General features: G+C 44.3%; 1 protein-coding gene across 1 annotated transcript in view; it reads right to left on the bottom strand.

The window, feature by feature from the left end:
* Positions 1-18,860, bottom strand: part of LOC139411634 (protein unc-13 homolog C-like) — a 223,348-nt gene that overhangs the window by 139,102 nt on the left and 65,386 nt on the right. The window contains exons 11-17 of the mRNA XM_071158229.1: positions 18,045-18,214; positions 17,119-17,234; positions 16,824-16,987; positions 13,103-13,256; positions 11,150-11,218; positions 6,405-6,494; positions 3,737-3,865 (exon numbers count right to left, since the gene is read on the bottom strand). Of these exons, the coding sequence (XP_071014330.1) occupies positions 3,737-3,865; positions 6,405-6,494; positions 11,150-11,218; positions 13,103-13,256; positions 16,824-16,987; positions 17,119-17,234; positions 18,045-18,214 (892 nt within the window). The remainder of the gene's footprint in view (positions 1-3,736; positions 3,866-6,404; positions 6,495-11,149; positions 11,219-13,102; positions 13,257-16,823; positions 16,988-17,118; positions 17,235-18,044; positions 18,215-18,860) is intronic.

Below are 18,860 nucleotides of genomic sequence, written 5' to 3'. Positions count from 1 at the left end.
ATTGGGTTTCGTGACTGGCTCCGTAACCCCTCTCTTCAATGGAAAGATAGTGTAAAAATACTGAAAAGATACATACTGTCATTCTTTGGGCTGTGGGACTAGCACAGACCAAAATGTATTTTCCTAACAATTGTTATTTAATATATCACTTAAATTGAAGCATATCTATTAAAGTGGACAGGGGTAAGGACCAGTACACCCTTGACAAAGCACTGAGTCGAAACAGTTTCTATTCGTGATACCTGGCTCTGTAAACTCAATCAATTTATTAACTATTTAGCTTGAAATCAATGTTTCTCTTCTCTGTGTGCTCTCTCTCCTTTGTGAAGGATTATGGGTCTACATACATTGTTTGAGATTGAAGCCTCTCTCAAACATCTGACCCATCTACTTTGACTAATTTGATATTTGGGGACATAGGGTAAATAAATCACCAGCACTATAGTAGCATGCTAATCATACACTCTATATTCACAAGAATCCCTTCCTCTAGGGCGAATCTCAAATCAAATCCTCCCCCCCCCTGTAGTGCATAACTTTGACCAGAGCCGTATAGGGCTGCCTGCCACACTATGGTGCACTGCACAGGGCATATGAGCGTGTGATTTTGTTTCACCAGTGTGTAACCAGTACTGATTCCAGGAGAACTAGCAGTACTGTACCAACCATGATCAGTACTCCAAACTGGGAGGACCGTTTTACCAGCAACAAACCAGTTTAAATGGCACCCCAGATACTCATATAGTGCAATACTAAAAGAGGTACTAGTACTAAAAGTAGAGCACTATATAAGGAATAACTCTCTCAGACGCTGTATCACTCATCTGGATGGCAATCACAGGCCAAAAGTTTGTTTACACATCTGGACAAACAGACAGAGAATCAACACAGTAGGAAACAGTTCAAACACCTAAAGGAGACAATAACAGACATGGGGACTGACATACCTAATATCCAATAAGCAAAAACAACCAATTTGTTGACTGGCTCACCGGAGAAAGATGGGATTATTTGTTTCAGATTTGACCCTTTTTTTTCGATCTTGTCTCATTGCTGCAACTCCCCAATGGACTGTGTGTGTGTGTGTGTGGTATGACTATACATGAGACTCATGGTGTGTTGTAATAGACAGGCAGACACAGAAACACATCCGTTCTAATGTGGTGTCCTCACAGTGCTGAACATACACTTCAGTTCAACAGTAAATAAACCCTAATAATACACACTACACAGCCTGGCCTGTACTGCTATAATTTGGCCATAATGTGTGTGTGTATATATATGTATGTGTGTGTGTGTGAGTGAGTGTGTGTGTGTGTGTGTGAGAGAGCGAGAGATAGAGAGAAGAATAAATGCAGAAATGGATGCAGATCATTTTAGAGAGCTGTGTGTGTGTGTGTGTGTGTGTGTGTGTGTGTGTGTGTGTGTGTGTGTGTGTGTGTGTGTGTGTGTGTGTGTGTGTGTGTGTGTGTGTGTGTGTGTGTGTGTGTGTGTGCGCTTGTGCATGCGTCCATGAGTGTGTGTGTGATTGATAGTCTGTGGGCCACATGGTGGACTAGGGCCATTCATATGTCTGACCCCTCCACCTATCAGCAGTGAAAGACACAGGAATATACATTTGCCTACAGTGTATCTACAGAGACATGCAGTACTGGGCATCTCACCTCCTTCCTCCACAGTGACTGAATTCCAATGGAGAGAATTTGGACCTAAAATACTCTCTCTTTCTTGACCTGCTCTGCTTCCTTCCTTCACTGCTCTCTTTTGAAATCCCTCCATCTCTGCCAGGCTTTATGGGAATGTTTAAGCTCTCCCTCCTTCCTCTCCCCGATCCCTCCATGCCTTCTCTCCCTCCCTTCCCCACTCCCTCCTCCCCTTTGTCTCTTTCTCCCACCTCCACTCCCTCCCTCCCTCCCATGCAGAGTGCTTTGTAGCGTTACATAATCAGCCTCTGGTTGGATGGTGGTATTTCCAGTGAGAGAATGAGGGCAGCCAAGACAACACAATGGACATCTTTTATGGGAAATATCCACAGTGGCACAAAGGCAGGCTGTAATATTATGATATAGTCATCCACCACCCTGAGGTTAGCTCCAGGAGAGAACATGTGTGTGTGTTGATTTTGTGGTGACTAGTGTGTTGATGAAGAGTGTGTCCTGTCTGCAAGTGTGTGTGTATATGTGTGTGTGTGTGTGTGTGCGTGTGTGTGTGTGTGTGTGTGTTGATAGAGTGTGTGTGTGCCTGTGTGTGTGTGTGTTGATGGAGTAGGTGTCTGGTCTATAAGTGTGTGTGTGTTGATGGAGTGTGTGACTCGTTTGTGAGTGCGTTAGACTGAGTTGTAATTAGTGGCTGTATCTATCTCTCTGCTGGGTAATTGCTAAAAACCCCTCAGGTTGTTTCTACAAAGGAAGATTATTATTCAACTTCTACAGTTATAAACTCCTTGTGATAGACCAGCAGGACATTACCTCACTGTTGCAGAACTTGCCTTTTACAGAACAGATACATGACTGTTACAGACCTGAAGGACATTATCTCTCTGTTAGACAGAACACACTAACTCCTGTAGTGCACCTTAGGACTGACAGAGGGCCGATATATAAATTATATAAAATGAATATAGGACTGAGTGTACAAAACATTAGGAATACCTGTTCCTTCGATGACATAGACTGACCAGGTGAATCCAGGTGAAAGCTATGATCCCTTATTGATGTCACTTGTTAAATCCACTCTGATCAGTGTAGATGAACGGTAGGAGACAGGTTAAAGAAGGATTTTTAAGCCTTTAGACAATTGAGACATGGATTGTGTCTGTGTGCCATTCAGAGGGTGAATGGGCAAGACAAAAGATTTAAGTGCCTTTGAACCAGGCTGCATTACATCCCGGCGTGATTGTGTGTCCCATAGGGCAGCACACAATTGGCCCAGCGTCGTCCGGGTTTGGCCGGAGTAGGCCATCATTGTAAATAAAATAAATAAAAAATAAATTGAATGGTAGTAGGTGCTAGGCGCACAGGTTTGTGTCAAGAACTGCAATGCTGCTGGGTTTTTCATGCTCAACAGTTTCCCGTGTGTATCAAGAATGGTCCACCACCCATCCAGCCGACTTGACACAACTGTGGGAAGCATTGGATTCAACATAGGCCAGCACCACTGTGGAACGCTTTCGACACCTTGTAGAGTCCACGAATTGAGGCTGTTCTGAGGGCTTTGTACACTCAGCATATATAGGACTGATATAGGATTTTACATAGTACTGATATAGGATTTAACATAGTACTGATATATGATTAAACATAGGAGTGATATAGGATTTAATATAGGACTGATATAGGATTTAATATAGGGGTGATAAAGGGTTTAATATAGGGGTGATATAGGAGTGATATAGGATTTAATATAGGAGTGATATAGGATTTAATGTCGGAGGGATAAAGAGTTTAATATAGGGGTGAAATATGGGTGATTTAGGATTTAATATAGGAGTGATATAGGATTAAATATAGGAGTGATACAGAGTTTAATATAGGGGTGACATAGGGTTTAATATAGGAGTGATACAGGATTTAATATAAGACTGATATAGGATTTAATATAGGAGTGATAAAGAGTTTAATAGAGGGGTGATGCAGGGTTTAATATAGGACTGATGTAGAGTTTAATATAGGGTGATATAGGGTTTAATATAGGGTAATATAGGGATTCATATAGGGGGATATAGTGTCTGTCTTACCTGATCTAGTAGCTGGTTGTAGAGTTCATGACAGTTGTCAAAGATGTATTTGTATGTTGAGTCCAGACAGGCTCTGACACAGTCCTTCACCACCATACTGGCTCTGGGAGGACTCTGTAGCTCCTGTACCTGTAATACAGATAGGAACAAAGTCAAAACACACACACACATTTTAAAGTTGTACCTTTAGAATGGTAAATAATAAGGAATAAATCTTAAAAAAATTGAAATAGACCTCTATCCGTGATACTTTGAAACCTACTGTATACTGTCTGTGTGTTCAGGAGAACTCGTGTGTGTGTGTGTGTGTGTGTGTGTGTGTGTGTGTGTGTGTGTGTGTGTGTGTGTGTGTGTGTGTGTGTATGTGTGTGTGTGTGTGTGTGTGTGTGTGTGTGTGTGTGTGTGTGTGTGTGTGTGTGTGTGTGTGTGTGTGTGTGTGATTCAGAGGGGTTGGGTTACACACTTCGGTTGAACACACTTCGGCTGAATGCATTCAGTTGTGCAATTGACTAGGTATCCCCTTTCCCTTTCCCTTAATGTGCAGGGTGGCTGGAAGTGGGAGTGAAAGCGTCTGTAACATAAAGTGACAATTCTCATTCCTCCCCCCACGTCATCTCCCCTTCAGCTGCCATCTTAGTTACGCCTGGCCGCTCCATTCTGTGTACATCCGCCCCACACCACAACATAGCCTTCCTGAGTGGGAGTGGGAGTGGGAGTCCACCGGTGTCTTTGTGTGTGTGTTTGCGTGCGTGTCGACCGGTTTTTGTGTGTGAGTGTGTGTGTGTGTGTGTGTGTGTGTGAGCACTGGGCTGTTTTTAAACCTAGATAAATCAGTGTGCAGGTTGGGAACTGGGGGCGAGGATTGCACTGGGAGAGAGTGGTGAAAACGCTTCACACACGCACGCACGCACGCGCGCACACAAACACACACACACACACACACACACACACACACACACACACACACACACACACACACACACACACACACACGTCACTTAGACGATCAACAGAGTGTGTAACATCGTTTCAGCTAGCCTTCCAAAAGCTTCCCACAATAAGTTGAGTGAATTTTGGCCCATTCATCCTGACAGAGCTGGTGTAACTGAGGTTTGTTGGCCTCCTTGCTCGCACACGCTTTTTCAGGTCTGCCCACAAATTTTCTATGGGATCGAGTAAGTATGCTTGGGGTCGTTGTCCATTTGGAAGACCCATTTGCGACCAAGCTTTAACTTCCTGACTGATGTCTTGAGATGTTGCTTCAATATATCCACATAATTTTCCTCCCTCAAGATGCCATCTATTTTGTGAAGTGCACCAGTCCCTCCTGCAGCAAAGCAACCCCACAACATGATGCTGCCATCCCCGTGCTTCACGGTTGGTATGGTGTTCTTCGGCTTGCAAGCATCCCCCTTTATCCTCCAAACATAATGATGGCCATTATGGCCAAACGGTTCAATTTTTGTTTCATCAGACCAGAGGACATTTCTCCAAAAAGTACTATCTTTGTCCCCATGTACAGTTGCAAACTGTAGTCTGGCTTTTTTATGGCGGTTTTTCGAGCAGTGGCTTCTTCCTTGCTGAGCGGCCTTTCAGGTTACGTTGATATAGGACTCGTTTTACTGTGGATATAGATACTTTTGTACCTGTTTCCTCCAGCATCTTCACAAGGTCCTTTGCTGTTGTTCTGGGATTGATTTGCATATCTCGCACCAAAGTACGTTCATCTCTAAGAGACAGAATGTGTCTCCTTCCTGAGTGGTATGACTGCTGCGTCGTCCCATGGTGATTATACTTGTATACTATTGTTTGTAAAGATGAACGTGGTACCTTCAGGCGTTTGGAAATTGCTCCCAAGGATGAACCAGACTTATGGAGGTCTACACATTATTTTCTGAGGTCTTGGCTGATTTCTTTAGATTTTCCCATGATGTCAAGCAAAGAGGCACTGAGTCTGAAGGTAGACCTTGAAATACATCCACAGGTACACCTCAAATTGACCCAAATGATGTCAATTAGACTATCAGAAGCTTCTAAAGCCATGACATCATTTTCTGTAATTTTCCAAGCTGTTTAAAGGCACAGTCAACTTAGTGTCTGTAAACTGTTGACCCACTGGAATTGTGATACAGTGAATTATAAGTGAAATAATCTGTCTGTAAACAATTGTTGGGAAAATTACTTGTGTCATGCACAAAGTAGATGTCCTAACCTACTTGCCAAAACTATAGTTTGTTAACAAGAAATTTGTGGAGTGGTTGAAAAACGAGTTTTAACGACTCCAACTCCAAGTATATGTAAACTTCCGACTTCAACTGTATATATATATATATATATATATATATATATATATATATATATATATATATATATATATATATATATACTGTATATACATGTGTGTGTGTTGTGTGGGAGGCCTATTTATAACCATAATCAGTATTGACTATCACTGTAAAGGCAAGCAGTAAATGTACCAATATGCTAATTAATTGATAGGTATGCTTCTACTACAATAAACTGGGAGTGTCTCTCTCTCACACACACACACACACACACACACACACACACACACACACACACACACACACACACACACACACACACACACACACACACACACACACACACACACACACACACACACACACACAGAGTGTGTACATACCTTCATCCTGAAGAAGGTGATGCTGGTGAGAAGGTCCACAGTAGACTTCAGGTCCTGGAGACGCTCTGGGTTACCAGCTGGGAAATTATCCTGCAGGAGAAAATAATGAGGAGATTGGTTCTCTCTCTAATGCTCCCTTCTCATTCTCCATCTCTCTACAGTTAAGGCTCTATTCAATCTGTATCACTGGAGTTAAGTGTTACAGCATGATTGAAATTGGAAGGCAATGCTCTCGAGTTAACAGAGACTGTATTCATGGTAAACGCTGCATATGTCGGCTCAATGGGGAATTACCATTACATTTCTATCACGCATCCTGGAACGCTTCGTCCATACAGACTCATTTGTAATGCGCTTTTCATCTAAAAACAACCCCAAAGTGCTACAGTGTGTGTATTAGGATAATGAAACGAGGGTCATAGACAACAAGAAATAGCTATAAAAATCAGTTATTAACTAACTAACTAACACTACCCAACAGATTCACAAAGGGAAGCAGCAGCCAGTGGCAGTCTATTCCCCTCCTGGAAACATACAGCATTATAACTAGGTAGTGTACGGCCCTCAAGGTGGGATCAGGTGCTGAAGGCCACTCGTCTCACAACGCTGTATCCCACGCAGGCTCATAATTCATTCACACATTGATATTGATGATGGGACACATCTAGCCATCATCACTAAACGAGTTTGATGTCTGGTCTTTTAGTGTTAAAGCCCCATGGCCCTGTGTGATGGAAACTTCCCATTCATGCTCAGAGCAGCGTGACAGGAGAGCTTTCAACACACACGTGCACCCTGATAGGCTGAGAAAAGGTGCTTGGTGAACTATACATTACTGCCCCCCACCCTCCCTTCTCTTTACCACAGACTGGCACGCACGCACGCACACACAAACATACACCTCCCAAGTAACTTTGAGACCAAACCTAATGAACTCTAACCCTAACCATTAGACCAATAACTGAGATTGTTACTCAGTGTTTGACAGAGTCTAAAACGGGCCTGATAACTGTGTGCTCTGATCTGAGGAGGAACTGTTCTGATTTTTGTCTGCTCGGGGCTCAATGGGTTTTGCTGTACTGCCAGTGAGGGTTTAGAGTAGGCTGGTGAGGAAATGTCAGTGGATTCTTTACTGAGTCCGTTACATAAAGTCAACATGAACTCTAAATGAACAGAAGATGTGCATCCCAAAAAGCACCCTATTCCCTATGTAGTGCACTACTTTTGGGTCCACATAGGGAATATGGTGCAATTTGGGATGCACACCAACTCTCTGCCAATCACAAAAGTAACGCAGAATGATCATGGACTCAAAGTCCGTGTATGAAAGCATCAATTCCGCTCAGTCGCTGATCACCGACAAAACTCATTCACTAAACCATCATTCAACTGTGTATTGTGTTTGCAGCTTTATTGTCCTTACTAAGAACAACATCTTACATATCCACCCTAAAATAATATAAAATATCCATACTCTAAAAAGACATCCCATATACAGTACCTCAACGTCTACCCTAAACAGACATCTTATACACCTCAACGTCTACCCTAAACAGACATCTTATACACCTCAACGTCTACCCTAAACAGACATCTTATACACCTCAACGTCTACCCTGAAACAACATCCTACCTAAACAGATATCCTATATCCCTCAGTATCTACCATAAACCATCACCATAGAAACCTAAACAGACATCCTATATCCCTCAGTATCTACCATAAACCATCACCATAGAAACCTAAACAGACATTCTATATCCCTCAGTATCTACCATAAACCATCACCATAGAAACCTAAATTAACATTCCAGATCCTTCAGCCTCTATCATGTGTCACGTTGGTATGAAGAGATTCGGGAGACAGACGCAGGAATGCGTAATATTTTATTTTTATATCCCCCAAATTACGGCGTGCCATGTAAAGGCACAGGGGCGAAGACCAAATAAAAATCCTATATCCCTCAGTTCACCCTAAATATACATATGCCTGAAATTCTACCCTAAATCAACATCCAATATCCCTCAATGTCTACTTCAACATGTAGCCTAAATAGACATCCTAGAAGTAGTGAATGGTAATGTGTCACCATTACATGTATTTCATTCCAGCCATTCCAATGAGCCCCTCCTCCGACTTAAAGTGTCCACTGTCTGAAACAACACTCTGTATCCCTGAGCACCTGCTGTGAATCACTGACAGCAGAGCCGACAGGGGACATCACAGAGGGACAAATCAGCTGTTACACTGTGTCGCTGCACATTCTGACTCCCCTGACGAATACGTTTAAAAAGAGTGGGGGATACTCTCTCTCTGTCCATTCATCCCTCGGTTTTAGAGAAAAGCAAACTCAATCTGCTTCAGAATATCATTACGGAGAAATCCATACGCCGAGCGAGCGGAGAGACTGACTGGCCTGATCTGAATCTTATTACTGTACGACGACAAGGGGTGTGTGTGTGTGTGTGTGTGTCTGTGAATTGATGTGGGAGCAGAAGGGGAGCGGCAGCAGTCAGAAACAATGTGACATTTCCTGACTGCTTTCAATCAGTGTGAATAACACGACACCAGCAATCTGAAAAGACAAGCACAGTGAAAAACCTGCCCCGCTCTGTCTTTACCTCTATAATCACACAGTGAAAAACCTGCCCCGCTCTCTGTCTTTACCTCTATAATCACACAGTGAAAAACCTGCCCCGCTCTCTGTCTTTACCTCTATAATCACACAGTGAAAAACCTGCCCCTCTCTGTCTTTACCTCTATAATCACACAGTGAAAAACCTGCCCCGCTCTCTGTCTTTACCTCTATAATCACACAGTGAAAAACCTGCCCCGCTCTCTGTCTTTACCTCTATAATCACACAGTGAAAACCTGCCCCGCTCTCTGTCTTTACCTCTATAATCACACAGTGAAAAACCTGCCCCGCTCTCTGTCTTTGCCTCTATAATCACACAGTGAAAACCTGCCCGCTCTCTGTCTTTACCTCTATAATCACACAGTGAAAACCTGCCCCGCTCTCTGTCTTTACCTCTATAATCACACAGTGAAAAACCTGCCCCGCTCTCTGTCTTTACCTCTATAATCACACAGTGAAAAACCTGCCCCGCTCTCTGTCTTTACCTCTATAATCACACAGTGAAAACCTGCCCCGCTCTCTGTCTTTACCTCTATAATCACACAGTGAAAAACCTGCCCCGCTCTCTGTCTTTGCCTCTATAATCACACAGTGAAAACCTGCCCGCTCTCTGTCTTTACCTCTATAATCACACAGTGAAAACCTGCCCCGCTCTCTGTCTTTACCTCTATAATCACACAGTGAAAAACCTGCCCCGCTCTCTGTCTTTACCTCTATAATCACACAGTGAAAAACCTGCCCCGCTCTCTGTCTTTACCTCTATAATCACACAGTGAAAACCTGCCCCGCTCTCTGTCTTTACCTCTATAATCACACAGTGAAAAACCTGCCCCGCTCTCTGTCTTTACCTCTATAATCACACAGTGAAAAACCTGCCCCGCTCTCTGTCTTTACCTCTATAATCACACAGTGAAAACCTGCCCCGCTCTCTGTCTTTACCTTTATAATCACACAGTGAAAAATCTGCCCCGCTCTCTGTCTTTACCTCTATATTCACACAGTGAAAAACCTGCCCCGCTCTCTGTCTTTACCTCTATAATCACACAGTGAAAAACCTGCCCCGCTCTCTGTCTTTGCCTCTATAATCACACAGTGAAAACCTGCCCGCTCTCTGTCTTTACCTCTATAATCACACAGTGAAAACCTGCCCCGCTCTCTGTCTTTACCTCTATAATCACACAGTGAAAACCTGCCCCGCTCTCTGTCTTTACCTTTATAATCACACAGTGAAAACCTGCCCCGCTCTCTGTCTTTACCTCTATAATCACACAGTGAAAAACCTGCCCCGCTCTCTGTCTTTACCTCTATAATCACACAGTGAAAACCTGCCCCGCTCTCTGTCTTTGCCTCTATAATCACACAGTGAAAAACCTGCCCCGCTCTCTGTCTTTACCTCTATAATCACACAGTGAAAACCTGCCCCGCTCTCTGTCTTTACCTCTATAATCACACAGTGAAAACCTGCCCCGCTCTCTGTCTTTACCTCTATAATCACACAGTGAAAAACCTGCCCCGCTCTCTGTCTTTACCTCTATAATCACACAGTGAAAACCTGCCCCGATCTCTGTCTTTACCTCTATAATCACACAGTGAAAACCTGCCCCGCTCTCTGTCTTTACCTCTATAATTACACAGTGAAAAACCTGCCCGCTCTCTGTCTGTACCTCCATAATCACACATTGCAGTAGAAATTGAATTGACACACACACAGAAACTCACAGAAACTCACAGAAAAACACAGAAACACACAGAAACACACAGAAACAGCAAGGACAAAACATTCACCACATAGGAAGCAATTTTTTTTATGTCACATAATTTCACCAGCAACAATTCAACCACTGACAGTACTGTGTACAAGTCTAGTGGACAGGACTAGTGGACAGGACAAGTGGACAGGACTAGTGAACATGACTAGTGAACAGGATTAGTGGACAGGACTAGTGAACAGGACTAGTGAACAAGACTCCTGGAGATAGAAATCATTACAACCGTTCATCTCTAGGTACAACCCCTGGACAGATAATAATTTTATACACAGACACCCACTGTTTTACAACACTCTACAATACACACACACACACACACACACACACAGAGTACAAACCCGATACTTGGACAGATCAATCCTCAGAGAGTTGTGCAGCTGATCTAGAAGTTTGACAAATTTTTCTCTCTGTGAGAAAAACAGATATATAGATTTCTCAGTTAGTAAAACAATCACACTGTGAGTGTGTGTAGCTGAGTGTGTGTGTGTGTGTGTAGGTGAGTCTGTGTGTGTAGCTGAGTGTGTGAGTGTGTAAGTGAGTCTCTGTGTGTAGTGGAGTGTGTGAGTATGTGTGTGTGCGTAGCTGAGTGTGTGTGTGTGTGTAGCTGAGTGTGTGCGTGTGTGTGTGTAGCTGAGTGTGTGTTTGTGTGTGTAGCTGAGTGCGTGTGTGTAGCTGAGTGTGTGTGTGTGTGTGTGTGTGTGTGTGTGTGTGTGTGTGTGTGTGTGTGTGTAGATGTGTGTGTGTGTGTGTGTGTAGCTGAGTGTGTGTGTGTGTGTGTGTGTGTGTGTGTGAGTCTGTGTGTGTAGCTGAGTGTGTGAGTGTATGTGTAGCTGAGTGTGTGTGTGTGTGTGTGTGTGTGTGTGTGTGTAGCTGAGTGTGTGTGGGTGTGTAGCTGAGTGTGTATGGGTAGGTGTGTGTGTAGCTGAGTGTGTGTGTGTAGCTGAGTGTGTGTGTGTGTAGCTGAGTGTGTGTGTTTGTAGGTGAGTCTGTGTGTGTAGCTGAGTGTGTGTGTGTGTGTGTGTGTGTGTGTGTGTAGCTGAGTGTGTGTGTGTGTAGCTGAGTGTGTGTGTGTGTGTAGCTGAGTGTGTGTGTGTGTAGCTGAGTGTTTGTGTGTGTGTGTGTAGCTGAGTGTGTGTTTGTGTGTGTAGCTGAGTGCGTGTGTGTAGCTGAGTGTGTGTGTGTGTGTGTGTGTGTGTGTGTGTGTGTGTAGATGTGTGTGTGTGTGTGTGTGTGTGTGTGTGTGTGTGTGTGTGTGTGTGTGTGTGTGTGTGTGTGTGTGAGTCTGTGTGTGTAGCTGAGTGTGTGAGTGTATGTGTAGCTGAGTGTGTGTGTGTGTGTGTGTGTGTGTGTGTGTGTGTGTGTGTGTGTGTGTGTGTGTGTGTGTGTGTGTGTGTGTGTGTGTGTGTGTGTGTGTGTGTAGCTGAGTGTGTGTGGGTGTGTAGCTGAGTGTGTATGGGTAGGTGTGTGTGTAGCTGAGTGTGTATGTGTAGGTGTGTGTGTAGCTGAGTGTGTGTGTGTGTAGCTGAGTGTGTGTGTGTGTGTGTAGCTGAGTGTTTGTGTGTGTGTGTGTGTGTGTAGCTGAGTGTGTGTGTGTGTGTGTGTGTGTGTCTGTGTGTGTGTGTGTGTGTGTAGCTGAGTGTGTGTGTGTGTGTGTGTGTGTGTGTGTGTGTGTGTGTGTGTGTGTGTGTGTGTGTGTGTGTGTGTGTGTGTGTGTGTGTGTGTGTGTGTGTGTGTAGCTGAGTGTGTGTGTGTGTAGGTGAGTCTGTGTGTGTGTAGCTGAGTGTGTGAGTGTGTGTGTAGCTGAGTGTGTGTATGTAGCTGAGTGTGTGTGTGTGTGTGTGTGTGTGTGTGTGTGTGTGTGTGTGTGTGTGTGTAGCTGAGTGTGTGTGTGTAGCTGAGTGTGTGTATTGTAGGTGTGTGTGTGTGTGTGTGCGTGTGTAGCTGAGTGTGTGTGTGAGTAGCTGAGTGTGTGTATGTGTAGCTGAGTGTGTGTGCGTGTGTAGCTGAGTGTGTGTGTGTGTAGCTGAGTGTGTGTGTGTAGCTGAGTGTGTGTGTGTGTAGCTGAGTGTGTGTGCGTGTGTAGCTGAGTGTGTGTGCGTGTGTAGCTGAGTGTGTGTGTGTAGCTGAGTGTGTGTGCGTGTGTAGCTGAGTGTGTGTGTAGCTGAGTGTGTGTGCGTGTGTAGCTGAGTGTGTGTGTGTGTAGCTGAGTGTGTGTGCGTGTGTAGCTGAGTGTGTGTGTGTGTGTGTAGCTGAGTGTGTGAGTATGTGTGCGTGTGCGTGTGTGTTCTCACCCCAAAGTTGGATGCAGCGAAGCGGTCGGAGGCAGAGATGTTGGTTGAGATGGTGGTGGTGTGGGCAAAGTAGGCGTTGATGTTGGCTAGCAGGTTACTCATCACCGCTGGGACCCCCGGACACATGTACTTAGAGGACAGACAGGAGAAATGCCTGGGGGAGAGGTGAGGGGAGGGAGGACGGGACAGAGAGTGGAAGTGAGGGAGAGAGAGAGGAAGGGAAATAGAGGGGGAGAGAGGTGAGGGGAGGGAGGACGGGACAGAGAGTGGAAGTGAGGCAGAGAGAGAGAGGAAGGGAAAGAGAGGGGGAGAGAGGTGAGGGGAGGGAGGACGGGACAGAGAGTGGAAGTGAGGCAGAGAGAGAGGAAGGGAAAGAGAGGGGGAGATAGGTGAGGGGAGGGAGGACGGGACAGAGAGTGGAAGTGAGGCAGAGAGAGAGGAAGGGAAAGAGAGGGGGAGAGAGGTGAGGGGAGGGAGGACGGGACAGAGAATGGAAGCGAGGCAGAGAGAGAGGAAGGGAAAGAGAGGGGGAGAGAGGTGAGGGGAGGGAGGACGGGACAGAGAGTGGACGTGAGGCAGAGAGAGAGGGGAGAGAGGTGAGGGGAGGGAGGACGGGACAGAGAGTGGAAGCGAGGCAGAGAGAGAGGAAGGGAAAGAGCCGGGGAGAGAGGTGAGGGGAGGGAGGACGGGACAGAGAGTGGAAGTGAGCTCGAGAGAGAGGAAGGGAAAGAGAGGGGGAGAGAGGTGAGGGGAGGGAGGACGGGACAGAGAGTGGAAGTGAGGCAGAGAGAGAGGAAGGGAAAGAGAGGGGGAGAGAGGGAGGGAAGGAGAGAGAGAGGGTAGCGTGGGGAGAAAGGGAGAGAGAGAGAAAGATATTAAAATGCCAAAACACTAACTATTCTTTGAGTGTGATTTAAATAGTAACTTTCCTTTGATCATGAGAAGGAGGCAATTATTCAACTAGTAGACGAATGATTAAATGAAAGAGTCAGACAGACAGACAGACAGACAGACAGACAGACAGACAGACAGACAGACAGACAGACAGACAGACAGACAGACAGACAGAATACAGAGGCAGACTGTGCTCATTCACATTCTGTGAGTTGTAATGTCATGTAATTCCCAGCAGAGTGGAACCAGCTAGAAGGTCAATAACAGGAAGATTAGAAAACTCTGAATGGAATTGTAATGTTCCTTTAAAACCGATACACAAAAACAAACATGCCGCCCCTCACTTCATTGATCTTAGGAGCTGCTCCAAATACCAACAACAAGAGACCGGCTGAGCCCCCCCACACACACACACATGCATGCATGCACACAAAGTTCTGATGGCCAAGGTGTCACTGCTCTGTGTCTCAAACAAATGGGCTGCTATTCACTGTAACACTCCAATACCATGTTCACTGTAACACCCCAATACCATGTTCACCGTAACACTCCAATACCATGTTCACTGTAACACTCCAATACCATGTTCACTGTAACACTCCAATACCATGTTCACTGTAACACTCCAATACCATGTTCACTGTAACACTCCAATACCATGTTCACTGTAACACTCCAATACCATGTTCACTGTAACACTCCAATACCATGTTCACTGTAACACTCCAATACCATGTTCACTGCAACACTCCAATACCATGTTCACTGTAACACTCCAATACCAATATACACAGATTGACACATACACACTCTGAACACATCATGTCCATGCCTATAGGCCTGAGTTGATGAAACTTCAAAACATCTGATTCAGCTAATCACACACTGCTAGGAAACGTCAATGCTACGCAACATAGTTCTGATTTGTTGAGACTCAGGACCGACTGATTAGTGGAATTAGTTGTTGTAGGGTTGAAGCAAAATCCTCCAGAAGGGTATAGCTTCCCAAATGAAGGGATGGCCACCGCTGGGCTATGTGGTTCAGATGGTCTATTTGGATCAGGTCTGTCTGCTGAGCTGGTGTAGAAGGCCTTCAGGGTCGACTCTCCTCTATCCCCTCTCTCACTCAATTCAATTACATTCAATTCAAATCAAAGGGCTTTATTGGAATGGGAAACATATGTTTACATTGCTAAAGCAGGTGAAATAGATCATCAACAATAGTGAAATAAACAAAAATAAATTGACAGTAAACATTACACTCACAAAATATCCAAAAGTATAGGCATATAAAGGCATTTCAAATGTCATATTATGCCTATATACATTGTGGTAGCAATGTGCAAATAGTTCAAGTACAAAAGGGAAAATAAATTAACATAAATATAGGTTTATTTACAATGGTGTGTGTTCTTCACTGGTTGCCCTTTTCTTGTGGCAACAGGTCACAAACCTTGCTGCTGTGATGGCACACTGTGGAATTTCACCCAATAGATATGGGAGTTTATCAAAATTGTATTTGTTTTTTAATTCTTTGTGGATCTGTGTAATCTGAGGGAAATATGTGTCTCTAATATGGTCATACATTGGGCAGGAGGTTAAGAAGTGCAGCTCAGTTTCCACCTCATTTTGTGGGCAGTGAGCACATAGCCTGTCTTCTCTTGAGAGCCATGTCTGCCTACGGCGGCCTTTCTCAATAGCAAGGCTATGTTCACTGAGTAAGTACATAGTCAAAGCTTTCCTTAATTTTGGGTCAGTCAGTCACAGTCAGGTATTCTGCCACTGTGTACTCTCTGTTTAGGGCCAAATAGCATTCTAGTTTGCTCTGTTTTTTTGTTAATTCTTTCCAATGTGTCAAGTAATTATATTTTTGTTTTCTCATGATTTGGTTGGGACTAACTGTGTTGCTGTCCTGGGGCTCTGTGGGGTCTGTTTGTGAACAGAGTCCCAGGACCAGCTTGCGTAGGGGACTCTTCTCTAGGTTCATCTCTCTCTCTCTCTCTCTCTCTCTCTCTCTCTCTCCCTCCCTCCCTCCCTCCCTCCCTCCCTCCCTGAGCTGAATCCATTAAACTAAATCTAAGTAGGTCATGGGAATAGTAAGAGATAAGGAGAAGGCTGCCTCTTAACAGGTATCTATTCTGCTCTACAGTCAGGCATTGACTGTTACTTAGTGTCCCAAATGGCACCCAATTCTCTTTATAGTGCACTACTTTTGACCAGGACCCATGGGACTATTAGGGAATAGGGTGGTGTTTGGGACACGGCCTTTATATGAGATAGTTTAATACTGATACAAGGAAAGGTTAACTTGAGGTGCATTTCAAAGGTTTTCAAAAATGAGCAGCCCATTTATCTGGAAGGACAGCCATATCAATTATTTATTAAATAGCCTTTCAAAACACAGCGAGAGAGACAAAAAAAGATGGAGAGGGAGGGAGAGGGGGAGAGAGAGAGAGAGACACACACACACACAGATGCTCACATTGGGGAGCATAATTAATTACTGTGCTCTCAGCCTCCAGATTACCCAGAAGCACTTGCGGGAGGCGAGCGTGGAGAGAGAACACTGAGAACCATGATGACTTCCTGTGAATTCCCATGGTGGCTTTAGAGCGGACAGCGCACACACACAGAGACAGGCAGCCAGGCGCTTCCTTCTCTCTCACACATGCACACTATGAACCATAGAAATTGAATCCATGGATTCTATAGTTTTAACACTAAGGACACAGAGGCATGCTTTCCTGTATTACATCAGCACAGCAGTAAGCCTTCAGAGAACCAAGTGGAGAGAAGAGAGGGAGAAAGAGAAAGAGAGCGTCCTTACGTCATGGCCTGGTAGATGGACTCTACTCCGTATCTCATGGCGAACTCATCCACTATCTCCTGGGACACGTCGTCATAGTAGACCTTCCACGCCTCCTCTCCTTTCACCTCTGGTATCTTCACCGCTCCACTGTTCTTTACCTCCGTCAGGTGGTGGAACAGGTTCTAAAGGAAGAGAGAAAGACAGGATGAAGAGAATAACATGAGAGAAGAGGAGTAGAGGGAGACAGTTCCTGGAACAGTTTCCATAGAGTGGAGAAATCCATCAGACTAGTTGGTGAGTATAGATGTCTTACCTCATGTAAACAGGTGTACTGGCCATGGGGCGGAGCTACTTTCTCCTCTCCCTTCATCTCCACGTTGAGCTTCAATCTGATGGCTCCCGACACCATCGACTTATCAGTTCTCTTATCTAGAACACAGAACCAGATGCATCAGTTCTCTTATCTAGAACACAGAACCAGATGCATCAGTTCTCTTATCTAGAACACAGAACCAGACTTATCAGTTCTCTTATCTAGAACACAGAACCAGACTTATCAGTTCTCTTATCTAGAACACAGAACCAGACTTATCAGTTCTCTTATCTAGAACACGGCACCAGACTTTTTCATTGATCTTATCTAGAACACAGAACCAGACTTATCAATTCTCTTATCTAGAACACAGAACCAGACTTATCAGTGCTCTTATCTAGAACACAGAACCAGACTTATCAGTGCTCTTATCTAGAACAGAACCAGACTTATCAGTGCTCTTATCTAGAACACAGAACCTGACTTATCAGTTCTCTTATCTAGAACACAGAACCAGGCATATCAGTTCTCTTATCTAGAACACAAAACTAGATGCACCAGTCCTCTTATCTAGAAAATGGTACCGGTCTTATCTAGAACATAAAACCAAACTTAACTAGAATATAGAAACAGTCTAATCTAGAACATGGAAGCAGTTGGATCTGGAACATATAATCATTATGATCTAGAACATAGAAACATTATTATCTAGAACATATAACCAGTCTAATCTAGAGCATGGAAGCAGTATGATCTGGAACATAGAACCAGTATTCCCTAGAACATGGAAGCAGTCTGATCGTGAATATATAATCATTATTATCTAGAACATAGAAATATGATTCTCTAGAACATAGAACCAGTCTTATCTAGAACATAGAACCAGTCTTATCTGGAACATGGAAGCAGAAGGATCTGGAACATACCCAGGTTGTACCACACATCCATCTCCCCGCTGAGCATGCGGACCTCGATGATGGTCTGACCCAGGAAGTCGTCCGACTCTCGTTTGAAGTGTTGTTTCATGCGAGACTTGATGTCATCATCCTCATCCCACACACGCACCTTGATCCGGTCTGTAGCGTTGTGACACTCACTGGACAGCAAGGCACCATGTGTAGAAAAACAGCACCAGTAAAGTGAGTTAGTTTAGGGCGATATAAAAAAAAAGACACAAGTCGCTATTATAATAAAAATACAATGATTATCAGAACACTTTGCTATTCTCATTCATTGTAGCTGCAGTGCTGGTTGTAGTGTGAATGGGTGTAGGGAGAACACATATTATGGCTTATAAAAGCATAGACAGTGCTGAATAACAACTTAAACACGCTGTCTTTGTTGAGTCTCTCTTTAGTCATAGTCATTTGAATTCTCACAGTATCAACGTTGCTGTACGCTCAAGTTTGTTTTTTACAGTCCATGGCTCGAGGAAACTGTGCAGACACAGTGATCTGAACTATCTTATTGGCCAGCGGTAGGCCTGTAGGTGCACTTGATTTCCTCTCTGGACCTGCCGGGTAAGCGGAGTTCTACCGTCAGACACATGAAGAGGTTCAAAATGGGGACACTTTGCCTTCCCGTCATTAGGGCTGCTGAATCAAGTGCATCTGACGCCTACAACACAAAAGGAATTAAGAAATGTGGAACATAAGGCTTTATTGTTGTTGTTTTTACAGAAATGTTTGGTGATTGACTAGGAAAGCCTTGGAGATCGACCAGTCAATTGTGATTGACCATTT

This window comes from Oncorhynchus clarkii, chromosome 6, assembly GCF_045791955.1.
Source record: "Oncorhynchus clarkii lewisi isolate Uvic-CL-2024 chromosome 6, UVic_Ocla_1.0, whole genome shotgun sequence".
Taxonomy (NCBI): Eukaryota; Metazoa; Chordata; class Actinopteri; order Salmoniformes; family Salmonidae; genus Oncorhynchus; species Oncorhynchus clarkii.
This window is presented reverse-complemented; position numbering and strand designations above follow the sequence as displayed.